The sequence below is a fragment of the Sciurus carolinensis genome, chromosome 5 (assembly GCF_902686445.1).
Source record: "Sciurus carolinensis chromosome 5, mSciCar1.2, whole genome shotgun sequence".
Lineage (NCBI taxonomy): Eukaryota > Metazoa > Chordata > Mammalia > Rodentia > Sciuridae > Sciurus > Sciurus carolinensis.
In genome coordinates, this window is record NC_062217.1 from 141,346,462 (window position 1) to 141,358,495 (window position 12,034).

The 12,034-nt window shown below is 33.0% G+C and overlaps 1 protein-coding gene across 1 annotated transcript in view; it reads right to left on the bottom strand.

Annotated features, from left to right (window-relative positions):
- LOC124984732 (protein FRA10AC1) overlaps positions 1-12,034 on the bottom strand; it is a 31,069-nt gene that overhangs the window by 3,104 nt on the left and 15,931 nt on the right. Inside the window, 3 exon segments of the mRNA XM_047552709.1 lie at positions 1,578-1,656; positions 5,852-5,890; positions 10,158-10,276. Of these exon segments, the coding sequence (XP_047408665.1) occupies positions 1,578-1,656; positions 5,852-5,890; positions 10,158-10,276 (237 nt within the window).

A 12,034-nucleotide genomic window follows, 5' to 3' on the forward strand; every position in this document is an offset into this window, starting at 1 on the left:
CCAGTGTGAGACAGTGGAAATAGCAGACTTTTAAATTACACGATGTGGAGTCCTAGCTCTGTCATTCATTAGCTATGTGAACAAATTAACTTCTTTACACTGAGTTTCATCATCTGTAAAATAAAGATAATTTATATTCCATCTTAGAGTTATTGTGAGGAGTAAATGAACACACAGGTGTTTTTCTTCTTCTGGGAAGAGGGAATAAAATGGATAATAAAAAATGAGCCTACCAATCTTTTTAGGTCAGATATATCCAATAGGACCCCATTATTTAGTTTTAAATAATTTAGGATGCATAAAGTCATCAAAAATATGTCCAAATTTAAAGGAAAAATTACAAAATCAAATACAAATGATTAAGGAATCATCTGCAATTTTGTATTATCCATATGCTACTTTTTCACTAGCAATGACAGCACTTACTACAGTTAGAAAACTACAGAACTTACATATATGAAATTGGTGAAACCTCTATGTGGAGGTTATGTTAGATGCTCAAACTTGACCAATATCAAAAGAGTTGAATATGTAAAAGTTTTATATTATGAAAGCCTTCTTTCATGGAATTTACTCATGTCTTTATTGCCCCAAAAGGTAAGCTAAGACAAAGCCCTCTTCTGCCATTCTCTGCTATAAAGAGAGGTGCCTCAAAAAATGCTTAGGGGTTTATTGAGTAATTTAAGTTGGACACCAGTATTGTATTTACAGCAAAACTTTTAAAATAACCTCATCTATAATAATCATACTTTTGGGAATTCTTTGAGGAAAAAAAGGTTGCCACAGAAAAACAGAAAAAGTAATTTTGCTTACAAACCTCTAACACATCTAAATTCTATCACACTAAGAACATACCATATAATCAGCAAAATATTTATAAGCAGTTTAAATTAATGAAGTATAATTGATTCAACAGATCTCTTATGAACCCATATGGCTAGGGACTGAAAAAAGGAAACTAAAATTTATTGAGCATGTACCAGGTGTGTTATCTTCTTAATTCTATTTAATCTTCACATTAAACTCTACATGGTATTTTATTTCCTTTTAACAGATAAAATTCAAGTGGTAAAAATCCCAATATATGATAAAGCTGACAATATTTCAACCCATATTTCGACAGTGTCTCCTCTTCCACCTATAGCAGAGAATGAGTGCACTGAGTTACCTATCTTTGGGGAGCTAAGGTGGGTGTTGGCAAGTCTATGTCTTCACCTGTATAAATCTTAAAGGCGTTCTTCAGTAGGGATTTATGACAATCACAGTATCATGGAACAGAGTGCCCTGGAAGCTGAACAGAGCTCTCTAAAGAAATCTAAGCAAAGACCAGACCATCTATTAAGATGAGATGATGAAAGGTTTATTCACCAGGAGGAATATGGAGACAGACATTGGCTGTATAAGGTCATAAACAATGGATGGGGAAAAAAAAACCCTTCTTACCAGGCTAGGTAGTCATTGGCATTAAATGGACATTTGTGATCTTAAACTTTTTCACTGTTATCAAGAGTGGCTGTGGTCATAGCTACCTAAACTGATTAAGTGGGTCTGTATCATCTCTAAGTATCAGCACTTACTGTGATTTTTCATCTGTCTCTGGTAGTGGACCCTTCCAGAGCTCAGATTCAGAAACGATTTCTTCCTCATCAGAGTTTCCTGTTCATTTAAAAAACATTTTTTGAAAACATATTATATTTAGAACACATTTTGAACTATTCACCAATGCAAGTAAATTAACTTTGAATTTAACTGCAATTCAGATTCAACTTTTATCTGATTCTCTGGAAATTTAATTCACTCTTCAAGGTACAATAAATTATTTTAATTAATAAATAAATAATGTGACAAATACCAGAGTCTTAGCAAAAAGGCCAAGGAATAAGTATCTTATGAAAAACTTCTCTAAGTTACTTTGCATTAGAATAGCAATTCCAATATTAACTCTTATAAGGAACTTTTTCTTGCAATATAATTGTCTTTGATTTAGTTTCTTTTTTTTCTTGGTCATACAAAAGAGACATGAAAAAGTTAAGATTCTGCAGAGAGCACATTTATATTAGGACCCAAGTGTCAAGAACTAAACTAGTATATAAAATATAAATTATAAAAAAAAAAATTGTCAAGATATTTAGTTAAACTAATGCTATTCCATTAATTAGAAAAGCCTGTTTTATGAAAACAGTTATTCTCAAATCATTCAGAGTAAAAATTCTGTGACCTTTTTTCTTAAAGAAAATCTGGCAACATAGATCAGTTTAAAAGCACATAGCCTTTGACCAGCAAGGCTGCTTTTAGGAATTTGATTGTTTACTTAGGATAAATAAGCAACTCAGATATATATGTACAAAGAAGCACAGTGTAAAACAACAAAAGATGATAACCTACATCCCCACCAATCAGGGATTAAGAACTGGTTAAATGAACACTTACAGCTGTTTAAAAAAACCTTAGTTCATTTGTATGTACTGCCTAGGAAAAAGTTTATGCTACATTAAATTCTTTTAGTTGCAGAAAATATGCACAGTATGATCTAATTTATGTTAAAAATCATTACATTTATGATATATATAATGTAAGTTTACACATGTATATTAAGTTTGTAAGGATCAACCAAACATTCCAGTGATTATATTACAAGGAGCCTGAGATACTTTTACTTTCTACTATAAACATCTAAATTGCTTGTATTTTAGACAAGGAACAGTTATTACCTTTAAACTTAGATAAAAAGACATTTCTATTCTGAAAAAGTAACAAATGAACATGTTTCAGATGAATCACCTTATCATCAATCTACTAAGAATTATTAAATACTGAGAAATGTATTATTAGGTAATAAACCTTAATGCCACAAAGTAATTACGTTAACAAATAATTCCTTTCCAATAATGATCATTAGTCAAAAAAAAAAAAAAAAGAACTATTCTTGAGTTAATGGTTCTAATATAAATGTACTGTCTATTAAAAAAAATAACCTTAACTTGTCTTTTATACAACCAAGAAAAAGAAAACTAAATCAAAGACAACTATGTAACAAGAGGTAATTCCCTTATAAGAGTTAATAGTGTAATTACTACTTTAAATCTGGTCTGTCAATACAGAATGTTCCTTAGTTCAGCACAATACAAAAATATAGCAGTATTGATTTGCCACAGTGGTTCTCATCTCTTACCTGTTGGACTTTGATCCTTGAATCAATATGTGTATCTGAACTTTGGTCCTAAGTCTGCTGTGGCACCAATTTTAACAAAAATGGCAAAAGGTGGGGGTGGTGGTGGCTATATTTCTAGTGATCTACATACAAATGATGACAAAATTATAATGTCTTCAGGAGAAGATTCCTGTGTTATTGGAGGTCACTGCTTGATCTATCAGTGTGAGGATAAAATTCCTCATCCTATTTTATGAAAATTCACCAAAATGAGATAAAGTACAGAAAAACTAATTAGGCCTAACAAAATTATCACTATGATATTACTCTGTTAAGATGTCAGAAAACAAAGTCTCGTTTTTTGTTTTTTTTTTGTGGTGCTGGGGATTGAACCCTGGCCTTGTGCTTGCAAGGCAAGCACTCTACCAACTGAGCTATATACCCAGCCCCACAAAGTCTCTTAAGATCTTTAAAAATGGGGAGCTAATTTCAAAAAGCCTTACCATCACCACCTGTTTTCCTGTTCCCTCCCAGAAATACTTCCCAAATTCCAGCTTTCCTACACTAATTTTCTAATACCTGACAATCCGATTTTACCGAAAAATCAGTTTAGAATAACATTATAAAATAACGTCCTTTGAAAGAGTATCCACTGAAAGTACTCAAATATCCTTAGAGAATCAAGTCTCTAAAACTGGACTAAATGACCTCTAAGATCCCTTACAACATGATGAATCTAAAACAGTCTGGTTCCCTGAGAGTGACAGTCACTACAAATCATTGCTATAACTGCTAAAACCTGCTACAGGTAGGAGAAGTGTTGCTAAGGAAATAACAGGAAAAAAAAGTCAATACAAAATGATGCTCTTATATCAACACTGTCAAATCTCTGTACTAATTACTAGCAAATGAGGATCAGAATCTAAGATAATGACTCTCTGAGGTGGAAGGACAGCTTGGAGGTCTTTTAATTCAACCTTTATCCAAGGAATGAATCTCTCATTGCAACACCTCCAATAATAAGCACCAATCCCACCTATGCTTGAACATGCAATTTCCAAAGCAGCCCATTTCTCCATTCCTTTTGTCAGATAGTTCTAAGTGACAAGTTTTTCCATAAACTGAGGCAAAAAAGTTTTCAGGCAATTTTTATCCATACACTCCCATTGTGTCAATCAGAGCCACCAAAAATAAGTGTTCAACATATTAAAAGCCTTCAAAATATCTGTAGTTTCCATATCTACCTCCTCACCTCACCTCTTATTTACTTTTCTCCAAACTAAATATCTGAAGTTCCTCCAATGTTCTTCCTACAGCAAAATTTCAAGTTCTCTTAACACCTTGTTTGTTCTCTTCCTAACTTCAAGTCTTCAATGTTCCCTTTGGGGTGTGATATCTAAAACTGCACTCAATTTTCCCAAAAGCTTTGAATAATGAAAACAGGTCTATCATTTTAGTTTTTGAGGATATTATATGTAAAAACTCACTCTACTGAATAACAGGCAAATGTCTCCAATAATCATAACAAATGGACAGATTAAACTTTTACAGACTTGACTTTTGATCTGATCAATTCCAGAAAATAGAGAATCTGTTTCTATGAAAAGTCTATTATTTTTCTTTTCTCTGATTTAACAAAGTAGGTTTCTTTATATCCATTTTACAACATAAGTGAGACATGGATCTGTATGATGTATCTGCCAAAATTAGGGTACAAAGAGTTTTGATTCACAGCTGTTGGTGGTAAAGTAAAAAGACACAGACTTTAGGGTTATAAACTAGTTTAATCTTAGCTCTACTATTAATTATTTGACCTTGGACAATTTACTTAAATTCTCTGGTTCTTTAGAGATTTACTATGTAGCACAGTAACTATCAGTCATCACAAACTGATGTCCTCTCTCATAAATCCACAACAGATTCTTCTCTCAAAACTGCCATGAAAAAGCTGAAGTGACTTCTCCTTATTATCTTATGGGTATTATTGATGGTATTACTATTTGGTTTGGCTTTTGGAACAGTGACAAATTTGTAATCTACCTTTGCAATTATGCAAAACTTTTTGGTACTCACGTGATAATATCAATTTTACCTCTAGCTTTCCATTGCTATTTTACCTTATTTTTTTTTAAGTTAAAAAAAAAACTTGCATTTTTAAAAGTCATTGAGCATACTGTTTGAAATATAGCAAGGAAAAAGAAATTTGTAGCAAATGTTCTATAAGAACCAATCTATTTTGATCCGAGCTGGTGAACACTATAGGACTAATTAAAATGCTAACCAGCAGTAAGCAATTGCCAACATTCTCCTTTCCATGCACAAACTATACACTTCAATCAATCAAAATCACCAAATGACCACTCAGATTCAAGTAATATAAGCAACTCTGGCTTACATATTAACCCACCCCTCAAATTTCTTTTCCATCCCACCCTCACCAGTTCCTTTCTTTCTGCTCCTTCACATTTTACAATATAAAACTGAAATGTGAAAAAAAAATTAAAACAAGATAAAATGACATTTAATTTTCTTAATAGGGGAGTAAACATTCATTTTTGTCCTTCTATGACTTTTCTCATGTAGTTAAAAAAAACAAAAAAATAATTCACATTAGAGCAAGATATAATTCAAGAGGAACCCAAAGTGCAAATACCTTGAACTTATATATTTCTATTTAATAAAGAAACACCTGATACTTACCTTTTACAGAATCTTCTGATTTCTTTGAAGTTGACTGTCCTGAAAAGGAAACAGCATTGCTTTATTAAGCATCATCTTAGGGTATGCGATAGTTGTATTCCCCACAGTCGAGCTGTCTTATATTCTTGTAGATGCACTTTACTCTTTCTAATCTTTCAAGCTCCTTGGTCTTATCTCACCAATTAAAATCTTAGGTCCGTTTAGGGAGGGATCATATCTTTCATATAGCCTGGAATAGCTAGCATAAAACTTAAAAAAAAAAAAAAAACAACTTCATGGATTGCAATATAAGCAATAATTTCTCACAGCTGGGGAGATGTTCAACATCTGAAAGTAGTTTACAAATCAATGTTCATTTTCCACAATATTTTTTCACAGTCATGTACAGGTAAGACTATGGCCTTTTCCACAGTCATATACAGCAGATAACAACACATAATTATGTAATAAAACAAAATTTCAACTTTAAAATGGTTATTGAGGGAAACAGAGAAAAGCATTGAAGATTTATTCATATAATTCTTTACAAATCACTACTGTAGAGAGCTTGATGCAATAAGATCACAGGAGAAATGTTTCTCAAGGAAAAAAGTAAAAAGTAAAGATGAGGAGTAGCAATTCCTCTAACATCTCTGGGCAGGTCTCATAAGCCACAGCTTATGACTCCTTGAAGGCCACAACTATGTTGTGTACTACAGTCACCCTGGGACCTGGTATAGAAGATCTGAAGGGAACTGAGACTGTGTGTTTTCCAACAAGTTCACAAGTGATAATGCTGCTGGACAGAGGACTACACTTTGAAAAGCAAAACTACAGAATATCCTTTCAATCATGATTTGAGATTCTTGCAACCCTGAGATACTGGTTGAATTCACTGATTCGCTCACTCACCTAACATTTACTAAATGCCTACTGTGTGGAGAAAGCACTGTATCATAAATTGGAGACAAAGAATTAAACCCAAAATAAAATTTCCTATTTTTCAGGGGGAAAAAAAAAAAAAAAAAAAAGAATTAAACAAGTCACACAGTCCCTTCCCTCACAGGAAATAGATTACTCCAGAAGTCCTATGTATTTCTAAAGTAGAAGTGCAGGGTGCTACTGGAATATGTAATAGGGATCCAATCTTATTTGGAGAGGAGGGTTGAAGGGTATCAGGAATGGTCTAAGCTGAAGGATGAGGTGGCTTCTAGAAGAAGGGTGATGATGAGAGGAATTAGATCTTGAACTCTCTGCCAAGACAGTTGACCTAAGTATCTTCCACCTTTATCTGCCAAATCAGACTGGACTTCAAAGTCACATTATTAAATCTATGTCTTATTTTTTTTTATTCATGTGTTCAATAATCCAGCATCCAGTTGTCCATCCATCCATTTACTTATTTAACATTTCCTAAAATGGCAACCTGAAGCTATGAGAGCAGGCAGTATCATAAAGGGAGAAGAAAGAAATGTCTAGGTAAAAGTCCTAAGGAACTCTTTAACATCTAAGAGTAACTCTAACACCTAAGGAGGAATTGAGCAAAAGAAGCTGAGGAGAGGTAAGAAAGAAATAAAATCAAGATATTCAGTTGTTTTGAGGAGAAGCATCAAGAGTGCAAGAGCACGAGGGATGTCAAATATTTATTAGTTATTATTCAAGTTTGGGCCAAATTAAGATGATTTGGCAAGCAATTACATCAAGATCAAGTCAGTTTCAGATGACACCAGATAAGAAAATACTGAAAATTAAATTTAGTTTGCTAAATTTAAATTAGTTTTCTACCTATGCTATATTCTGGAAACTGTGTTCTCTAAGGCACTCTTCATGGAAAAACAAATAAGAAACCAATGTCTCGATTCCACCGCATTTTGGTTTTATATTCCTAAAGCTGCCCTGAAACAAACTCCAATGTCTTTGTCCTCTTACTATTGTTTATGCCAAACATGTTAGTGGGGTGATGGGGATACAGCAGTAAATAATGTAGGCAGAATCCCTGCCCTCTTTGGACTTTTAAGTCATTGTCATATGTATAATAAAAGTAAGTTCCAGGGGCTTTATTTATTTATCCTCATTAAAAATGAAGATCTGCCAAGCCAGCCTCAGCAAAAGCAAGGCGCTAAGCAATTCAGTGAGACCCTGTCTCTAAATAAAATACAAAATAGGGCTGGGGATGTGGCTCGGTGGTTGAGTGCCCCTAAGTTCAATCCCTGGTTACCCCCAACCCCAAAAAGAGGGTCCTAATTTACATTTAAGATGGAGGATAAAATAGGAAAGGATCCCTGAAGGATGAGTTGGATGGAAACAAGGGTTTTAGGAAGAGAGGAAGCAGCATCCATGCAAAACTTAAAATGGAAAGAAGCGTGGCATTTTCTAGAAACTGAAAGGCTATGTGGGTGGAGTGTGAAAGTGAGCTAGAGAATAGTGATGAAAGTCAATGAGGGGAACCGTAAAGGAGAACAGAGCAGTAGACTAGGAGAGAACAGGTTTGTAACAGGGTAGAGACGAACTGGGGAATCTATACTTGGGGTAAAACTAATTGGATGTGGTGACAAATTAAACATAAATAATGAAAGCATTAGGATAATTCTCAGATTTCTAATATTTGTTTTTAGGCTGTTAGAGCTGTTCAACTATTGAAACACAGAACACTAAAGGAAAAACACGTATAAGTAAGATCACGCACATGCAGGTACAATCTGAAGAGTCCACCCCCATCCCAGTCACCAAATCCTGTTCTGAATAACCTCTTATGAGATAGAGATTAATTCTTCATTAATTTGGAATAAGAAGTGATTAACATGGTATCATAGTTATGATAGGAATATGATTCTATAAAATGTAATAATAAATGCAATAAATTTCTCAAAAGGTACATAAAATATTTAATTAGCATATTAGAATAAATAAAATTTTAAAAGTTCAAATGAGATATTTACACTTGTCAGTTAAAATATTTTTAGAGTTGGGAAATGATTAAGATAGGACAAAAAGGCATTCTGCTTCAAATTTCAATTCTCAAGAAACAAGAGAACAATAATTTCTTTTTAATCTATCAATTTTACCAATTCTAAAACTTAGCAATATTATATATGGATATTTTAACTCCATCTACATAATGAATATATGATGATATGCAAGAAGAAAAAAATACATGTAAGAATGAAAATATTTAATGATCTTCATAGCTGGAGTAAGGGAGCCCTCTCCTGTCCAAATATTATATTAACACTGGCTTGAATCTAATTCAATCGAACACTACTTACCTAGTTTTAAGTCTAATTCACTGTAAGTTATAGCCAATTTGACTCTTACTTTATTACAGGCTTAAAAGATAATTAGAAGTAACCTTCATAACAGCTATTTATGTGCCAGTTACTAGGCAAAATGTCCAATGAATTACCTCACTTCAACATCTGAATAATCCCATGAGAGAGGTAATGTTATCATGGTCATTTTTACATATGAAAAAACTGAGGCTTAGAGAACTTAAAGTCTGGTTGGGGGATATAGCTCAGTGGTAGAGCACTTGCCTAGCATTAGCATTAAGTCTCTGGGTTCAATCCGCAGCACAGCAAAAAAACAAAACAAAGAACATAGTTTAAGGAGCTGAGGAAAAAGTAAGCACTTGATTTATAAACTTATATATACCAATCTCTCTCATTTCAAAAAGCTCATAAACCAGGCATGGTGGTGCACATCTATAATCCCAGGTATCTGGGAGGCTGAGGTAGGAGGATCACAAGTTCAAGGGTAGACTTGGTAACTGAGCAAGACCCTATCTCAAAATTTAAAAAATTTAAAAAGCACTGGGGAAGTAGCTCAGTGGTAGAGTGCCCCTATATTCAATCCTCAGTATCACAAACACACACAGCTCTAAGCTAGTGAAAAAAATTAAGAAACGTAGCATTATAATTTTATGCTGTCAAACTATAAAATTTTTACAGTGTTTAAAATGTCTTTCACAGTCTTCTTTGATCTTCCACAACAAGCATGATTAATATGGAGGCCACATATTCAAAATACCCAAATATACATGAGATAAGTAAGCTCAAGATATTCAGTATCTTGTCCCAGGTAATAAGTCCCAGATAAAGCCAGGATTAGAATATAATTTACAATACTATACTAACTGCCAAAAATGAATCAAACCAACACTGTTCTTAAAATTCCTTTAAGTTGCTATAAATTCATATCTAAATTCTTAACTAGTTTCCTTTCAACAACTACAAGACAAAATTCACCAATTAAAATCTACATTTGAGATATAGCAGATTATTTCATGTTCAGAAATATAAGTAGATACTATAACTTAATTTTCTTTTACCTTTATCCTTTTTCTTGGAGGCTTCTTTTACAGAAGATAATCTGGATTTTTTATGTGATGATTCGTCACAATCTTTTTTGGTTTTGGCCTTTCTTTTTTTGGACTTAATTTCTTTTCTCCTTTATGTTAAACAACATAAAATTAAAGTTAATTTTTTTCAACTGAACTTATAAAAAATAAAAACTAATGAATTAAAATATTTATTTTAAAATGTAATCTTAAACGAGTCTGTAAATATTTTAGGTTAATATATTATGACAACTTAAAGATAATGAAGCCTAAACACACTGAGATGAAGAATTACTTTTTATAAGTTTTACACAAAACCTTCATAAATATAAATCATAGTTCAATTCCTCCTTTCTATATTCTCTTATTCAGTCATTTAAAAGAAAATTACAAAAAACAAATCTCATTTCCCTTCACATAATTCATATCTGCATACACAATAAATAAACACAAACTACCACAACATCTCTAAACCACCAGTAAATGGTTTCAGTAAACAGAAGAAAATTCTTCTCTTAAGAATGAAGGAATGCAATGAAACTAAGATGAATAGATGGAAGGGGTTTATTAACTCGGATGTAAACTTCAGGCCATTTATAATTTATCCTTTTACTGCTGCAACTGTTATCTCTTCTAGGTCAGGTTTATAAGCTGGTTAGTACAAAGCTGGCAAGTCATCAATTTTAATTTGTTCAGAAAAGAAATACTAATAGGAAAAAGTAACAATTCTGAAACTGTAACTGGTAAGGAAGAGAACTACTTAAAAAAAAAAAATCCAAATTAAGATAACCACACCAAATGCTGTAATAAACTTCACAGTAACCATTTTTTCTCTCTTTCAGCAGAATCATTTCAATTTTGAAATGAAGCTCAAAAGTCAAAGTCAAATGACATCAAACTTGATTTCAGTCTCATGGATACAAAGAGAAAGCAAAGGGTTAGGTTATTCAAGTAATTTTAAAAGTTCTGCTAATTTTAATAATCAGGAAAATATTTTTTCCAAAGGGAAGGAAAGGGTAAATACTGGAAATTATATTGTAATTATATTGACCAAATTAATTGTTATATTATGTGTGCATGCACAAATATGCAACAACAAATTCCACCATCATGCACAACTACAATGCACCAATAAAAAAAAAAGAAAAAGGACACTTTTTGACAAAGAGGATAAAGATGTAGGCAATACCCTATGCTCAAGAAAAGATAAAGATAACGTGCCAGTTTTCATGGACAATGCAAGCAAGGAAGGGTGTAAGGATTAAAAAGCCAAGTGGCTTCATCTTCTAAAGCAAGTAAGTTAAGACACTTGGATTTCTGAAGCATACCCCTGCTGAGGAACATAGAGCACCAGTTCCTCTGAAGAGAGTGCAGTGTTTCAGGGTCGCTAAAACAGGAGGCTTAGTTGAGAGTTTGGATCAGGAATGCTTACACTCTATTGCACAAACACCCTCCCTCTAGCCTGCATAGTCAGGCAACTAGTCACTCTGTCCCCTCTGGCCACTTCTTAGGAAATCAAATCAATGAACAAAATTATGATTTAGTATTTTTTATTCATTTAGTATTCATTTTTAACAGCTAAAACACTAGATAGGCACACTTATAATAAAAATGATTTTAAAGTTAATAGTGCTTATAATAAACACATTCTATCAAGTCAAAGAATTGCACTGTTAGATTTTCAACTGTTATTCAGGAGCTGAAACCTGACCACTACAGTAATGGCAAGTCACAAAAGATTTTGGGTGAACACCTCAGTGCCAGGGACTATGCTTAATTTACCATATACCAGGAGCTGTGTCAGGTACTCTATGTGTACTTTCATTTATTCTTTCAGCATCCCTACTTTTACAGATGATAAAAATCGT